At 45.9% G+C, this 18,455-nt stretch overlaps 1 protein-coding gene across 3 annotated transcripts in view; it reads right to left on the bottom strand.

Annotated features, from left to right (window-relative positions):
- The window catches only part of GALNT4 (polypeptide N-acetylgalactosaminyltransferase 4), a 400,871-nt gene extending 386,498 nt beyond the window's left edge, over window positions 1-14,373 (bottom strand). For 2 of the 3 annotated variants that reach the window (XM_029589960.1, XM_029589962.1), the window contains exon 1: window positions 14,243-14,373. Coding sequence is in view for 1 of the 3 variants with exons in the window: in XM_029589959.1 (XP_029445819.1) it covers window positions 14,066-14,067 (2 nt within the window). In the remaining 2 variants the exon portion in view is untranslated. Of the gene's footprint in view, window positions 1-14,065; window positions 14,157-14,242 lie in introns of those variants that run through there. The other variant, XM_029589959.1, reaches the window with a different exon arrangement.
- Between the last annotated feature and the right edge of the window lie 4,082 nt (window positions 14,374-18,455).

Genomic DNA, 18,455 nt, shown 5'->3' with positions numbered 1-18,455 from the left:
GAAATCCCTTGTGTGTCAGGGAAGACTATAGTGATAGGGTTATACTACCGTCCACCTGGTCAAGATGGTGAGACGGACAGTGAAATGCTAAGAGAAATTAGGGAAGCTAACCAAATTGGTAGTGCAGTAATAATGGGAGACTTCAATTACCCCAATATTGACTGGGTAAATGTATCATCGGGTCAAGCTAGAGAGATAACATTCCTGGATGGAATAAATGATAGCTTTATGGAGCAATTGGTTCAGGAACCGACGAGAGAGGGAGCAATTTTAGATCTAATTCTCAGTGGAGCACAGGACTTGGTGAGAGAGGTAACAGTGGTGGGGCCGCTTGGCAATAGTGATCATAATATGATCAAATTTGATTTAATGACTGGAAGAGGAACAGTGTGCAAATCCACAGCTCTCGTGCTAAACTTTCAAAAGGGAAACTTTGATAAAATGAGAAAAATTGTTAGAAAAAAACTGAAAGGAGCAGCTACAAAAGTAAAAAATGTCCAAGAGGCGTGGTCATTGTTAAAAAATACCATTCTAGAAGCACAGTCCAGATGTATTCCACACATTAAGAAAGGTGGAAAGAAGGCAAAATGATTACCGGCATGGTTAAAAGGGGAGGTGAAAGAAGCTATTTTAGCCAAAAGATCTTCATTCAAAAATTGGAAGAAGTATCCAACAGAAGAAAATAGGATAAAGCATAAACATTGGCAAGTTAAATGTAAAACATTGATAAGACAGGCTAAGAGAGAATTTGGAAAGAAGTTGGCTGTAGAGGCAAAAACTCACAGTAAAAACTTTTTAAAATATATCCGAAGCAGAAAGCCTGTGAGGGAGTCAGTTGGACCGTTAGATGATTGAGGGGTTAAAAGAGCACTTAGAGAAGATAAGGCCATCGTGGAAAGATTAAATGATTTCTTTGCTTCGGTGTTTACTGAAGAGGATGTTGGGGAGGTACCCGTAATGGAGAAGGTTTTCATGGGTAAAGATTCAGGTGGAATGAATCAAATCACGGTGAACCTAGAAGATGTGGTAGGCCTGATTGACAAACTGAAGAGTAGTAAATCACCCGGACCGGATGGTATACACCCCAGAGTTCTGAAGGAATTAAAAAATGAAATTTCAGACCTATTAGTAAAAATTTGTAACTTATCATTAAAATCATCCATTGTACCTGAAGACTGGAGGATAGCAAATGTAACCCCAATATTTAAAAAGGGCTCCAGGGGTGATCTGGGAAACTATAGACTGGTTAGCCTGACTTCAGTGCCAGGAAAAATAGTGGAAAGTGTTCTAAACATCAAAATCATAGAACATATAGAAAGACATGGTTTAATGGAACAAAGTCAGCATGGCTTTACCCAGGGCAAGTCTTGCCTCACAAATCTGCTTCACTTTTTTGAAGGAGTTAATAAACATGTGGATAAAGGTGAACCGGTAGATATAGTATTCTTGGATTTTCAGAAGGCGTTTGACAAAGTTCCTCATGAGAGGCTTCTAGGAAAAGTAAAAAGTCATGGGATAGGTGGCGATGTCCTTTCGTGGATTGCAAACTGGCTAAAAGACAGGAAACAGAGTACTCTCTGTTTCCTGTCTTTTAGCCAGTGGAAGGGAGTGGACAGTGGAGTGCCTCAGGGATCTGTATTGGGACCCTTACTTTTCAATATATTTATATATGATCTGGAAAGAAATACAACGAGTGAGATAATCAAATTTGCAGATGACACAAAATTGTTCAGAGTAGTTAAATCACAAGCAGATTGTGATAAATTGCAGGAAGACCTTGTGAGACTGGAAAATTGGGCATCCAAATGGCAGATGAAATTTAATGTGGATAAGTGCAAGGTGATGCATATAGGGAAAAATAACCCATGCTATAATTACACAATGTTGGGTTCCATATTAGGTGCTACAACCCAAGAAAGAGATCTAGGTGTCATAGTGGATAACACATTGAAATCGTCGGTTCAGTGTGCTGCGGCAGTCAAAAAAGCAAACAGAATGTTGGGAATTATTAGAAAGGGAATGGTGAATAAAACGGAAAATGTCATAATGCCTCTGTATCGCTCCATGGTGAGACCGCACCTTGAATACTGTGTACAATTCTGGTCGCCGCATCGCAAAAAAGATATAATTGCGATGGAGAAGGTACAGAGAAGGGCTACCAAAATGATAAGGGGAATGGAACAACTTCCCTAAGAGGAAAGACTAAAGAGGTTAGGACTTTTCAGCTTGGAGAAGAGACGACTGAGGGGGGATATGATAGAGGTGTTTAAAATCATGAGAGGTCTAGAACGGGTAGATGTGAATCGGTTATTTATTCTTTCGGATAGTAGAAAGACTAGGGGGCACTCCATGAAGTTAGCATGGGGCACATTTAAAACTAATCGGAGAAAGTTCTTTTTTACTCAACGCACAATTAAACTCTGGAATTTGTTACCAGAGGATGTGGTCAGTGCAGTTAGTATAGCTGTGTTTAAAAAAGGATTGGATAAGTTCTTGGAGGAGAAGTCCATTACCTGCTATTAAGTTCACTTAGAGAATAGCCACTGACATTAGCAATGGTAACATGGAATAGACTTGGGTACTTGCCAGGTTCTTATGGCCTGGATTGGCCACTGTTGGAAACAGGATGCTGGGCTTGATGGACCCTTGGTCTGACCCAGTATGGCATTTTCTTATGTTCTTACTTACTGGCCAATTTCTCCAACTCGCTCCCAAACAAGAGCGATCCTTTAAAAGGCATTTTTGTAAGATTAGCTTTGGAGGCTGCATCAGCTGACCAATTTCGCAACCTTAGTTGATGCCTGGCCACTACCACCGAAGCCACTCCTCTAGCTGAGGTACGGACCAAATCGCAGCCCGCATCAGCTAAAAATGTGGCAGCGGGTTCCATAACCACTCTGGAATCCACTCCAGAATAATCAACTTCCTGAGAGAGGCAGACAAGATCATGCCATTAGGGCGCAACAAGAAGCTATCTGTAAAGTCATTGCCACTGCGTCAAAGGCTTGCTTAAGGATAGCCTCAACTCTCATATCATGTACAGACCAGCACACCCACTTTGGGAAAACACAAACACTCCCTCACTGCTGGATTCGGGGGGGGGGGGGTACAGGCCTTCCAATGTCTAACCTCCTTTGAAAGTTGCCTCTGGGGCACCCCAATCAAGAACAATCAATTCCTGAATGGTATCCATAACGGAAAAATCAAGAGGCTTTACGCAAGGAAAGCAAAACGGATTCTTCTTTGGTTCAGAGATGGAATCTTGCACCAGGAACACCTAGCATCTTTAAGGTCTGGGAAATCAGGGCTGCCAGTTCACCTCTATGAAAGAACCACATGTTCCAATATGGTTCCAGTCCCAGAGGAATTTCCCCATCTTCCAGGGAATCAGGATCTGCCTCATCATCAGTGCCATCCGGGTTCCTATAAGGATTACCCGCAGCGAACTGAGGCATGTTCTGGTGCTTAAACATAGGACTGGAAGAGGGAGGGGCCACCAACTTAGGGTCATACCTGTCAGGAGAAGGTGAAGTTGAGGACTGTGCCTGAAGAAAGAATTGCAAACCTTGAAAAAAACCCCACCCAAGAAAAGGCAACCAGATCCATGCCAAACCCATAAGGAACTGGAGGGCCCACAGAACTGCCATCTCCTGCGGAGGAAACAGTCAAGAAAGTTCCAAGATCCGGCGTACCTCCAGACAGATCCTTAACCAGACCATCATTATCAGACTGGGAGGATCAGGCTAGCGAAATCATAGGAAGACAACTCTCCCTGAGCCTCCAAACAGCACTGACATTTTAGAAGACATGTCAGGCTGAGATGTCCCAATATGACAGGCAACACGGAGAGAAAGGTACTTAGGTTTCTTGCTCACCGGCGCCATTAGTGCACAGGCGATGGAGAATGTGCATCCAGCCGGTTCACGCTGAAAAATTTCAAGCGCACAAAAATTAGGCGACCCAAGAATAAGCGCCACAAAAAGCACGCGCCCAAACTGTGTGCCAAAACCTGTGTGCACCATCAATGCTTAAAAATTTGTGTGTGCAAAAGTGAAGGAGTCTGAAAGCTTCAACCTGACAAAGGACTTCATGTACCAGAATTCCCTGCTTCATGACGGGTTTACTTACAGTCTGCAATACAGCTGTAATTAGGACATTGAGAAACTCTCTGTCAGCACATTGCACATTTTCATTTTTGGCTTCGCTGTTCTTATTCTCTGATAAGCTTTCACTGCTGTAACCTAGAATAGAACAATGGATGTATTATGTGAAGGGCTGTATTACTGCAGACTCGCGAATTCCTTTCCAGAACTGCAAGTCCCAGCAGCCTCTCCTGCAGAACATGGGAGAAGTTTCACGAAAGTTCCAGGGTGTCTAGGGAGGGGGTCAGTAGCCCCTTCAGCCGGAATATGCTTGCTCAGCAATGCTTAGAACGCATGTGTAAAAGATAAGAACTGTAAAGTGCATAAGAGTCTGCTCCTGAAGGGGAGGGGCATGCAGTTGTACTAAGCCTTTGTCTTAGCTGCATCTTGCTGGCAATAAAAGTCTATCTTTACGGATCAGTTGTCTGGACCTCCTTACTGACTAAAAAGAGACGGTTACATTTGGCGAGCCTCAGCCAGGAGGTACCGGGGACGCTATTTTAGCCCCCCAGTTGGTCCAGGGGATTTTGTGGCGGAGCGATCCCCCAGACTTGCCTGGTGAGTGGCCACCGCTGAGTTCAGTGATCAGGTATCTGAGGGGGTCATTCCACGGAGATCCTCTGAGACCTTTGGGCTGGTGATCTGGGAAGAAGGCTTTCGTGACGATCGGAAGAACCCTGCAGGCGAGTATTATGGGAATGATGGGAAAAGTGAAGAATAGCTAAAAGAGTAGCAAATAACCGGTCCATCCGTGAGGGGACCGAGGGGGCTTTGATCACACCCCAAGCGGTGGTTTGGTAGGAATTGCATTCCGAAAGCCACGCGCATAAAAAGAGGAAAAAGAAGTAACGCATACGATAGTGGGAATAGGTTTCTTGTTGTGTGAAAGTGACCCTTTTGTGTCTGACGGATACGGACCCCTTACCTATCCGTCTTCCCTTCCCTCCTTTGTCTGTGACTCTATCCTAATGGGAGGGGGCGGTTCTACTCCATTAAAAATCATGACGGAGCACTATAGCGAAGTGTTCGATAGGCATAAATGTACTAAACCCGGAATGATTCAACAATGTACCCATAGGTGGCCCAGTTTGTGTGTAAATTTGCCTCCGGTAGGAACTTTCGATTTCCAAACGGCCACGAGGGTCCAGAAAATAGTTAGTGAAGAAGGGAATCCGGGTTGCCCTGAAGATATACCGTACATAACTACTTGGCTTGCAGTCATTGTAGATCCTCCGTCATGGGCGAAGAAGTATGTGAAGGGAGCCGCCCTCGTAATGGTGGCTCAGGCGCACAAAATGGGGAACTGGAAGTCCCCATTATTAATTAAGGATTGTAATGTATGTAACTGCTATCTGTGAATTGCAAGCACATGTACCAGGGATTTTTTTTATTGTTTTAATTGTTTTAAACCCTAATAAGAAGAGAGTTTTGGGTTACAAATGCTGCACAAGACTACTATACAACAAATTAATTTACAGTGTTAAGTTAAAATACTGATTTGATTGCTGAAGAATGCACTTACTGGTGTTGAAGTTTAGAACTTGATGGCAGTTAAGGTTAGCGGCAGAGATAATTACAGGAGAGAGGAGGGGATCGAGCCAGAGAGAGAAGAGAAAGAAAAAAAAAAAAAAGGACATTGGGCTAGCCTGGGTAATGAAGACAAAGAGAGAGAAAAATTGTTTCGTTTGTTTTAACAGAACATTATTGAAAGTTAGTTGATGGTGTGCGTATGTGAATAAAGATAGAATTGTGGCTGTTTCACAGAAGTTGAAGTTTTTGTAGCTCAGAGTTTCTGCTGATTAAATTTATTCTCCAAGGTCCTTGCTAAAACTGTCTGTAATCTGACAAAGGATTGCTACTTGCAAAGAAATACCAGAACCAAGGGTCCCTTACAAATCATTTAGTGCCTTATGATGCAGGCTATTTTTCAGACATTTTATAGCAGCAAATTCATTGCGCCTTCACTCGATACATCCACAGGTTAGTCAATTATTCTCTAATACCATGTTAATTATTGTTCTTACTTGTCTCCTATATATTATCTGTTATTTAAAAGTTACATTGGAACGCATGATAAAATATGAACTCTCTTTTGCTGACGCAGTTTATTTTGAAGCTGTCTCTGGGAAATTTAGAGAAATGATTAAGAATGGGTTCTTTGTTAAAGTTTTTCTTGTTGCTTCTTTGGCTAGCAGTAGTTAAATATGCAGAGCTACTCCCTGTTTTAAGGAACTGGCAAGATAAGACAGCCAAGCATGTGCAGCGCTGACTGTGGGAATTACAGGATGCCATTTGTAAAAAAAAAAAAAAAAAAAACCCGGAGAAAACAAAGACTTAATATTAAAAATTTTGATTCAGTGGCAGGCGCAAGTTAAGGATTATTGGAAGTTGTGGGCAAGAGAAGGGGCCACTATGCAAGATTAGGAACAAGAGCAAATATGAGTCGACCCAAATGATAAAGTGGTGGCCCCCCCCCCCCACACATATATATATATATTGCAATTATGTTCTTTTACCACTGGTGGGGGCTGGGCTCTGGCTATTACCATATGTTCTTAGTGGTTGCAATGTAATTGGTACAAGGCTTCCAAGGGTTTGATCATCACTCCTGCACACCTAAAGCCTGCAGATCCAGGTTGACTTTATTGAATTAACCCAATGCCAAACTTACAAGTAAGAAGGAAGCAATGTTTTGCAGCTTCTCAGCCTCGTCAGAACTGATTTGCCTCCAGGCGCAGGTCACCTATTCAATTTCCAGATGGACAGTGATCTTTTCATCGTATTTTGAGATGTATGGGAACAGGGATCAGGAAGAGAAGAAAAGGGCCCGTCCCTGCAACCAGGAACTTAACAATAGAAACCCGACATCCGAAAGAAGCTGCAGAAGGCCGAAGGCTTTGAGGGCATGAGCCTCAGCCAGTTAAAAGCTATAGCAGACTAGGTATGTGGAAATAGAGAAGTGGAAGAGAAAAGAGAGAAGCAAGTAGACATATGAAGGAGAAAGTGACTGTTAGCCGCCGCTCTCGAGGACACTCGGACGGGAAGGAGCCAAGACAATGGCAGACCGCGAAGAGGAGGGGGAACAAGACCCCCTTTGGGAAAGAATCAGTGTGCGTACTGCAAAAATGAAGGCCATTGGAAGAGAGACTGTGAAGAATGGCAAAAGAAATACGGGAGCCCTGCAGTGAATACTAATGACAAAAATGGACCTGCACCGAGACAAAGGGGCCGAGGAGGAAGGAGATCGGACAACCCCCACTGGCAGATGGCGGGGGAGGCGACAAGGAGCATACAGCCTGAAGAGACCGGGAGGGAAGAATCCCCACTGACCCTCTGGTGGAGATCCACGAGGTAACACAACAAAAATCAGGGGCCTGTTGGACTCAGAGGCCAACGATCTGTCATGACTGCACCAATCGGCCCCCCCCGACGAAAGAGACTGTTTCTATAGTGGGTGCCTCAGGTCAGGTACTCACTGCCCCTCTGCAGAAAGAATGAACTATACAAGTAGGCGGGACCATGGTATCCCTTATCGGATGGAACCTGCTGTGTAAGCCTCAGACCACATTGAGATTTCAACCAACAGGGGAAGTTAAAGCCTCCTTCGGGGACCATCCATTGATACTCATCTGTCCCCTCCAAGAAGAATGGAGATAGTCGAACGAACCATCGAACATCGATATGAAAACACCACCCCCCTCAACGAAAAACGAAGACAACTGATGGATAGTGTACCCCAAGTATGGTCCGAACAGAACCCGGGTGGAATAGCTATCGACGCTACCCCCATATGGATAGAGATGAAACAGAATGCACAGGTGATAAATCAATCTCAATACCCCATTCCGTATATGGCCAGACAAGGAATTCAGATACACCTGCAAAGACTGTATGATTTGGGCATTCTCCGGCGAATCCGATCTGCTTGGAATACTCCTTTGTTGCCCGTAAAGAAACCTGGATCTGATGATTATCGACCAGTACAAGACCTAAGGAAAGTGAATAGTCAAGTAGAAGATCTAGTAGCCCTAGTACCAAATCCATATTCAATCCTTGCCCAAGTCTCTCCTGCATCAAAGTGGTACAGTGTCATTGATCTGAAAGATGCCTTCTTCTCCGTTCCGGTAGCGGAGGAATGTCAAAAGATTGTTGCTTTCACATGGGAAAATGCACATACTGGAATAAAGCAGCAGTACACATGGACTAGGTTGCCTCAAGGGTTTAGGCACTCACCTACGCTGTTCGGTGAGCAACTGGCAAAAGATTTAAAGATGTATCAAGTAAAGTATGGGCCAGTCATACAATACGTGGATGACCTTCTGTTGTTTCGAGAGACGTACCTCGAATGTGCGGTATCCACTCTTCAGCTGCTAAAGACGTTGTACTCAAAAGGGTATCGTGCAAGTAAAAAGAAAGCGCAAATCTGTGAATTGGAAGTAGAGTATTTAGGCTTCCAAATACGTGGAGGAACCCGATGTCTGGGGATTTCTCGCACCAGTTCTATAAGAGATCAACCTGTACCCACTTGCAAGAAAGAGCTCCGGGCGTTCCTTGGAGCTGCAGGATACTGTAGGCTGTGGATTGCTAACTATGCAGTTATTGCCCAACCCCTATACGACAAGCTGCGGGGTAAAGAAGCAGAATCTCAACCCTTCCAGTGGGAAGGAAACGAGCTGGCAAGCTTACGTCGACTAAAAGAAGCCTTAATTGAACCACCTGCTTTAGGATTGCCAGATGTGATGAAACCATTCCATCTATTCGTCGATGAGAAAAAAGGCATGGCCATTGGGGTATTGACTCAAAGTTTAGGATCATGGGAACGACCTGTTGCATATCTGTCAAAAGGAATGGACAATGTTGCAAAAGGATGGCCTGGTTGCCTTCGAAGCATTGCTGCTGCATGCTTACTGATACCCGAAGCTGTTAAGCTAACGTTTGGACAAATACAATTGAATCTAGAAGAGTCAGCTCGGCAGGGAACTGGGGCAGATGGTGATCCCGAAGAGGCAGTAAGGGAGTTCGCCCCACGTGTAGATCCAGCCTGGAATTACCAGACCTCAGTAGGGCACGAGCGTATTGCTGCTTATCAAAAAGCATTTCTTGAAGCATTGAAGAAGGGAAAAAAGAAAGTCGTAAACATGGGGAAGATCCAGGATGTGATACAGAAAAAGGATGAGTCCCCCGGAGATTTTCTGGAGCGGTTGATGGACGCCTACCGACGATACAGTCCATTTGATCCAGAAGATTCCAAGAATCACCTCATCTTAGTGATGAACTTTGTCGGACAATCCTGTCCGGACATTCGCCGGAAATTACAGAAAGCAGAAGGATTCGGGGGAATGATTATCAGCCAACTAAAAGCAATGGCAGATAAGGTCTATGTAAACCGAGAACCGGACGGAGAAAAGAAGGACAAAAAGGAAAGTGGTCGAAAGTTAAGAGAAAGTGTTAGTTTGCTAGCCACAGCTCTGGAAGAGACTAATTTTGGGAATTTGTCCAGGCACTATCAAGGATACCCTGGACATGGAGGAAGAGGCAGATCGCCCTTTAGAGGGCCATCTAGAGGAAGACCGAGTAGAGGAGGACCGTTTGGAGGCGGAAGAATGACGTTAGGAATTAATCAATGTACATTTTGTAGAAAAGAAGGACACTGAAAGTCTGAGTGTCCGGAGTTCCTGCAAACGAAGCAGGAAGGATGCACTCCGTCCAAACCAAAGGAAGCTGAATGGCAGATGACCGTGGGTGAAACATCCGGCGAAGAAAATGAAGCATGACTAGATAAGGAGAATCTTCCCCTTGATCCTTTGGTGGAAATCAAAGTGGGAACCACGACATTTACAGGATTGCTGGACACTGGAGCGCAGCGATCAGTTATGGCAACTGCTAGAACCACGCCCACTGCAAGGAACATCTCTATAGTCGGAGCCTCTGGAAAGCCACTGGCAGCTCCCAATCCAGTCACCCATAATTGTGAAGAAGTTATGGCTACAGTACATTCCAGTCGACCTGATTTACGCAACCAACCCTGGCAAGGAGCATGGACTTTATTCACTGATGGAAGCAGCCAGGTTATAAATGGAATCAGGGTCGCTGGGTATGCTGTAGTCTCCGAGGATGACATTGTTGAAGCCGAACCCTTACCCCCAGGGACATCAGTGCAAAAAGCTGAACTAATTGCGCTCACAAGAGCTCTGCAGTTGGCAGAAGGAAAAACTGTAAATATCTATACAGACTCTAAATATGCCTTCCTTACAATTCAAGTGCATGGAGCATTATAGAGGGAAAACAATTGAACAATGCATCAGAAGTACGTGAATTACTAGACGCAGTTTGGCTACCTCGCAAGGTGGCTGTAATGCATTGAAAAGCACACACCAGGAAATCAAACCCTATTGTCAAGGAAATCAGAGAGCAGATGAAGCAGCAAAAAGGGGCAACTCGGGAACCCTTCCAAGCAGTATTAATTGCATCGAATCATCAGGCTTCAGGCAGTCCTGGAGCTCATCACCAATGACTGCTTTCGCTCTTAAACTCTGGGCAAAACAAAATACCAAAATTATGACTGCAGTGTACCAGAATAGATTGGTTTTAGATTACCTTCTGGCCCAGGAAGGAGGGTTTCTGGAACATTTAACCTCTCCAATTGTTGTTTACAGGTAGATGACCAAAACAAGGTTATCCAAGACATCACTGATCGCATGGTCAAGATGGCACACATCCCTGTCCAGCAGTGGAATAGTGTTTGGGACTGGACCAATGGATTCCATGGTTGGTTTTCCATGATCGGTGATTGTTATCCTAGCCAGTTCCATGATCGGTGATTGTTATCCTAGCCAGTTTAATTCTGTTTTGTCTTTTAGGACCCTGAATTATTCCTTTCTTGCTTAAATCGCCTTCGTCGGATGATGGAGGACATTGCTGAACGCAATACAGCCACGCAGCTCATGTCACTGTACATGTATTCCTCTGAGCCTATAGAACCTGTTTAACCATCCTCATGTTTTATCCTGGGCCATCTTCCCATACATGACAAGTTCGGGCTACAAAGGGGGGTGGAGCCAATAGGGCCCATCCGTCTCAAACCCGTGAAGAAACCAACGGACTGTTTGGGAAATTAGGGCCCCCTGAGAACTCAAATTGCTAATTTTTCTTGTTTCTGTTTCTTTCAGCTCCACAGTTGCGTTGTGATGGTGTGATACTTTTCATAGAGAATGATAAGTATCAAAGGGGGGAATGAAGGAGTCTGAAAGCTTCAACCTGACAAAGGACTTCATGTACCAGAATTCCCTGCTTCATAACGGGTTTACTTACAGTCTGCAATACAGCTGTAATTAGGACATTGAGAAACTCTCTGTCAGCACATTGCACATTTTCATTTTTGGCTTCGCTGTTCTTATTCTCTGATAAGCTTTCACTGCTGTAACCTAGAATAGAACAATGGATGTATTATGTGAAGGGCTGTATTACTGCAGACTCGCGAATTCCTTTCCAGAACTGCAAGTCCCAGCAGCCTCTCCTGCAGAACATGGGAGAAGTTTCACGAAAGTTCCAGGGTGTCTAGGGAGGGGGTCAGTAGCCCCTTCAGCCGGAATATGCTTGCTCAGCAATGCTTAGAACGCATGTGTAAAAGATAAGAACTGTAAAGTGCATAAGAGTCTGCTCCTGAAGGGGAGGGGCATGCAGTTGTACTAAGCCTTTGTCTTAGCTGCATCTTGCTGGCAATAAAAGTCTATCTTTACGGATCAGTTGTCTGGACCTCCTTACTGACTAAAAAGAGACGGTTACAAAAGGTGCACCCAAAAATAACTGTACAGCGCATGCACAAAGCAGACGCACTGCGCATACCAACGTCCTATAGAGGGCAATAAAGCATGCACAGAAGCACGTGAAAATGCCACTGCAGCCTACCAGACAGCGGGCAGACAAGCCGCCTAACTGCGGGGCCTTGCACACCATGGCCGCTCAACCTGCCAGGCTGCCCAGTTCCCCTAACCCCCACAGAAGCAAGAATGAATGTTGGAATGGTGTGCCGAGCACGGAGACCAAAGGAAGTCCTGCAAACTCCTCTACACTGTCTCTGCTTTTACAGGGTTTTGTTTTGGGGGGGGGGGGTTTATTTACCTGAGCTCATCCTTACTGGCTGAGTACAGATACGGTCTCTAGCTACGGGGAAGAGGCAATGTGCCGTCACCGCGCACTCGGCCTCCTGCACCTGCTGCCTTTAAACTGTACAATCAGCTAAGTCCACACTGGGAAACCCAGCTACCGAACCAAGGCACACATTTGAGGGACCATGGAAATCACCTCAGGAATTCTGAACCGGTGGAGGGACCATCTGGTATCACCACAGGAGAGCAGGGCTTTCCTTATTTCTTTTTAAATTCTCTTTCCAAAATCTGAAGAATATCCATAGGGAGATGCACATCCACCATCTGCTGGAGACAGAGAATACTGGCAGGCTAGTGTCACTACAGGAGTATATATACTGTGATGTGAGTTTGCCTTGTCTCCATCTGCTTGGCAGGGGAGCAAAACCCATTAGTCCTGAGTCCATCTGTCTACACGCTAAGAAATATTTTTTTTTTATACAAATGATTGCCTCCCAATCTCCCCCAAAGAAGGGCAGCTGGTTAGCCAGTTTCATAGTACTTCAGACATATTTGAAACACTCCCCTCCCCTTTTACTATGGTTTTGAAGGTTTCCTGTTTACTATACATAGAACTAAGTAGCCAAGCAGAAGCCATATCTTAGTATAGAATTATTTAAATCCAAAACATACTTCAGGAAATAGTTGATAAAATCACAGGAGTAATAATAAAAACAAAACAAGGTATGAGCTAAATCCTAATAAATAAAGTATGCTCAGCATTAAGGGTCTCATTACATATTTTTCCCACAAGCATATAAAGGTAAACGTCCTTTAAGAAGGCTAGGGCAAACAGCCCTCAACAGTTAGCTTTTCAGCAATTACTCTGCCTAGCATTATTTAACTTTTGGTAGACTGTGTGGGAGGCGCGGGGGGTGGGAGAGATATTCAGTTCTACAAACTCCATCTATAGTGTGTGTGCACTATATGGATCTCAGAAAGATCAGCTCGAGTAAGGGGCACACACACTGCAGGCTGAACCATTTCTAGCGAGGGTCCCAGCATGCCAAGAGAGCCTGACAGCTATTCTATGTTTGCTTCCGCTAGAATCGTAACTCTGTAAATCGTTCTTTCATTACATCTGGTACTTATTCACACACTAATCTGGCTCTGTTTAAGAATATGTTTAAGAGCATGTTTCAAAAATTGCACTTTCCTGACAGTAGAGTGGATCAGTCCGCAGGCTACTTCCTCCCACCATCGACCTCCGAAGCCGAAGGTTCACACGGCTGGAGTCTCCTGACAGCAGGGAAGATAGCGAGCTTTCTCGCCACTCATTTCGGGAGGGGGCAAAGGCTAGGAAAGCCCTCGGCCTTCAGCGCACCTGAATTTGCAGTGTAAGAAGAAATGGAAAGGCAAGGAAAGCTATTGGCCGCAATTTCCCGTATACACGTTCACTTCACGCATTCACCAGCATAGTAATTAACTATTCCTACTCGCACTTTTGTGTGAAACCAAAACATAAGGATCATATATGCCTAATTCTCGCTTTCATTCTCTCTCTCTCTATATATATATATATATGCACATATATACATTTATTTACTGGGAGAAGAAAATAGTGTAATACATATGCACACTTCCACGTATCCTACCAATACAGATAACATAAATAAGATTTAACATTTTAACCTCTAAAATAAAACTGAAACCACCCCTTCCCTTCCCCTCCCCATATATATATAATCGGTATATTTTGTGAATACACATGCACCCAAAATACTTTAAACCACAAAACTCACACTGATGACACAGGCACCCAGCACAAATACATACATGGATCACACGGAAATGGAAGCCACAGTAAGAATGGAATGAACTGAAAAGAGTAACTCAAGAAGTGAAGCAGAGCCATACAGGAAGAAAGCCAGTTATTGTGCAAGAAACTTCTGAAGTGTTCAGAACTCTGCTGTAAAACCTCACGTACTCGGGCGAGCTGGGGCGGATACTCACGTCTAAGGCAGGCGCTGGGGATGGCGCTCTGCCGGTCCGCATCGCAAGCTCGGGAGGGAGACGGCACCGGGGCGCGTCCCAGCCCTTTAGCTTTCGCCTGGCTCCTCCCCGGCCACGGCAGACACCAGTGCCGCTCCCTGCCTGGCTGCGCGTCTGGTTCTCCCAGGGCCAGTCCGCGGCCTGCAGTGGGCTGGGACTGTGTGAGCGGGTAGGGATGGCCCCCAGTAATTATTTTTTGGGGGAAGGTGCAGGCTGTTTGTAGTTCCTGCAGCAGGAGAGGAACTATAAGGACAGTAATCTCATTTGGGTTTATTCATTTTTTAATCAAGGGGCACTCTCCAGCTCCCTTCCACTCAATGAAATAAAATAATTTATGAACGGGGATTCTGAGGCCCTAGAGTTCCCTTCTAGCACATCCCTGGGGGAGATTGAGATGTCGTCCTTTCGCTTTCTGCAACGGAATGTTGCCAGGTATTTATGAAAGCGCAAGCGGCTTTGCCGAAAAAACAAGCCCAAAACAAATTCCTTATTAATCTACATGAATTTATTTTATATTTATTGCAGTTTATAAATGCACAAGTATATCATGTAAAAAGCAAAGAAAACAAACAGATCCAATCATGTAATAAAATAAAAATCAATGTATTCTTTCATGAAACCTCTTTGCAGAAAGCCAGAAATCATAACAATAAAATAGCATTAATCATCAGAACAGGTAAGAGCAGAGCTAGGACAATTCATATTACAACCAATATGAAAAAAAAATATTCACACTGGTGTCACCTCATCAGAAAAAATTATCCCTCCACTGCTAAACATTTTCAGGCTGATGCAATGTCGGCTCACATAAAACGGGAGCTTATGATTGAGTACCCACTCTCTGGGGCACACAAAGCATTATTTAAATGAGGAGTCACGCTAAAAAGGACGTGCTAGGGATAAATTGTGAGTCCCTAGTGTGTATATGGCATCAGACATCCAGAAGAAGTTATGAGTGTTTAGGAAAACAGACACTGAATTAATGGGCCTCTATTTCCCTAACCTGACCACTGAGAAAAACATTTTTTTATGCTGCTTCCTTTGGTTCCTCCTATGATACTAAATAGGAGGAACCAAAGAAAAGTTGTATTTTGTGTTTTTTGTGGCTTTGAGGGGGGTTTAGACAACCCAGGGCTGGCGTTAAGTCTTCCATGTTAAATCTTGCACATCGTGTTACGAGCGCGCGCGGGCGCGGTCGTCTCGGGTGGGTGGTGAGCCCTTGGGCCACGGCAGGACCCCAGGAGGAGCCCAAGGCCACACCGTGGGAGGTGAGCTGAGCAGGCATGGTGAGCCAGGCAGGCAGGAACAGAAGCAGGGAGTCCGGCCCTCAGCCGGACCTGCATGCCCATGGTAGCCAACACGGGGAAGTTGACTAATGAACGGTCCTCCGACTGTTCCCGGCCCTTTCGGACCTGCCGCAGGGAACGGCAATGGGCAGCAGGCCGGACAGAGGCGAGGGCAGCAGAGTCCTTAAACAGAAGACATCAGACAGGGCAGAAGCAGGCTGAAGCAGGACGGAGACATCAGGACAAGGGCTGAAGCGAAACACAGGAAAGATCCAGGCGAGCAGGAACTCCGATGCTGGGATACTCACATCCGAAGCCCCCTCGGCTGGCAGAAGCTCAAGAGCCCGTGGGACGAATCCCTCCTGTTGGCCACTCCAGGGCCCAACAGGACAGAAGGCTCAGGAACCAGGTCAAGGCAGAGACAGGAAGACATCCGGGCAAGGGCTGAAGCAGACACTGTACACAAGGCTGGACGGAAACATGGCACTGTCCATCAGGGCGCCCTACTCAGCCCACCCGTGGGACTGAGTCGCGGACCACCCTGTCCCAGACACGCCCCACACAGCCCAGGAAGGCTGGTCACGGACCACGCTGAGAAGGAGGGTGCGGGGAAGACCCAGGCGAACAGGAACTCCGATGCTGGGATACTCACATCCGAAGTCCTTACGGCTGGCAGGCACAGGAACAAACAACTAGGCAGAGACACTGGACAGGGATCCATCAAGGCATAGGCGAAACCGGGGGACCTGGATCGGCAGGGTTACAGACTACTGTAGAGCCCGATCCAAAGGCCCTTTGCAAGTGAACAGACAGTCCTTAAATACTGGAGGTAGAAGGCAACTCCCTGGGAGGAGCTTGCCAGGACCGCCCACCGCTGGTCCTATAAGTCAGGTGGAGAGCTGCGGGCCAGCCCCTAGGAGAAGGGCGTCGCCAAACAGGAAGTCCAACACTGAGGCATGCAAGCCACAGGCACAGCTAGGCCCCTCAGGCCCTGGAGCAAGTCCCGGATGGAACACAGGCGAGGCCCAGGCTTCAGAGCGGCCTCCGGAGGAAGGTAAGAGACCTCCTGTAGCGCAGCAACAGGGGGGATCGCAACACATCGAGCCCATGGTGATTTTTTGCATGGGGGGTAATAGCTATTAGCCTCATCTACTTGCATTTACATGTGATGAATGCTATTAGCTACACACTGGTTTGGACACTCGTTTTGGATGCGCTAATCCCTTTATTGCATTGGGTGTTAGCCTAGCGTGTCCAAAACAATACCTTAATTGCATCAGGTGTTAGCCTAGCGTGCCCAAAACATGCATCCAAGAGCTCGATAACGTGCACTAGGCTCAGCGCACGATATAGCATCAGCATGTTTATGAAGTAACACAAAATCCTTCAAAAAAAAAAAAAAGAGACGTCTAGAACCTTGCCATACCATACAGTCACAGCACTGTCTCAGGACTCAAACAGCAACCTTATGAAAAAGCAGCAATGCAACTACTAAACCAGACCCTAGGACATTAATACACCACCTACTCAGGTAACAGAACAAGCCAGATTGCTATAAATTCCTAGAGAGAAACTACATGCTAGCAGAAATACTACACCTCGGTCACATAAAGATAAAACAGAGACTGACCCTTATCTAATCCATAATATTCATAATATATCGGGCTTGGTAGTGTGTCCGTCAGTGCTCATGCATGTTCCCCAGCCCGCCAATAGATGGCGCTATAATATATTGGGCTTGGGGCGCAGGCGGCTCACTGGACAACACCAGGTACAAGAGGTACTCCAGAGGGAATTCTGCAGCGGCCATCACGGGACAGGCTGAAAATAGCTGAGGAGACCCTGGCATGCTGCGAATGGAGCACGTCCCACGGCACACGCTCCCGTTCGCAGCGAAAATGAAGGCCCGGCGTGCTGTTTGCGGCGAAAAGGGAAGGCCCCCGTGTGCCGCGATTGGCGCGCCCGGGCCTTCATCTTCGCCATGAATGGAGCGTGTGCCGCGGGACGCGCTCTGTTCGCAGCATGCTGGGGTCTCCACTGCTATTTTCTGCTCAAGGCGAAAATGGAAGGCCCCCATGTGCCGCAAACGGTGCGCCGGGCCTTCATCTTCGCAGCGAGCGGCGCACCGGGCCTTCATCTTCGCCGCGCACGGCACGGGTCCCGCAGCGTGTCGGGGAGTGGAGGGTGGGAGAGAGCAAGAGGGTGTGTGAGAGAGAGCATGGGGGGGGTGCCGGTGAGAGAGAATGTGTGAGAGAGAGAGGGGGTGACAGAGAGCATGATTGGTAAGGGGGGTGGGGAGGGTGTGACAGAGAGCATGGGAAGTAAGAGAGGGTGGGTGCGGGGATGCTTGAGTGTGGGTTTCAGAGAGAAGGTGCCTATATGAGGGGAGGGGGATGTCAGTGAAAGAGAATGTGTGTACGAGAGAGGAGAGGAGGTGTAGGGGAGTGCGAGAGATTGCTTGGTTGATAAGGGGAATAAAAAGGCTCGCCGCCCAGGCATAGAACGGGTACAGTTGCTATTATAGAAATAAGGGACTACAAATTAGAAATATGCATTAAACCGAAATAAAAAGCTTGAGAAACAAGACTCTGAACAGTGGAATAGGAAGAAAGAGCAAGATACAAAAATATAAGATACACATTCCCTGGCATATTCCAATTGCTAAAATCTCAAAATATATATATATTTTTTTTTACCTTTGCTGTCTTTTTATTTTTCTAATCAGTTGGTCCCGGTCTCTTTTTTCCACTTTCCCGTTGTCAGACTTTTCCTAATTCTTTCTCTAGGGTCACTCTTCTCTTTCCATTTCTTCTCTCTCCCTTATCTTCTTTCTTTTCTCTCTCACACACATACAAAGGCTCATGCTTTCTCTCACAGACTCCCTTACA

This window comes from Rhinatrema bivittatum, chromosome 2 (genome assembly GCF_901001135.1).
Source record: "Rhinatrema bivittatum chromosome 2, aRhiBiv1.1, whole genome shotgun sequence".
Lineage (NCBI taxonomy): Eukaryota > Metazoa > Chordata > Amphibia > Gymnophiona > Rhinatrematidae > Rhinatrema > Rhinatrema bivittatum.
This window is presented reverse-complemented; position numbering and strand designations above follow the sequence as displayed.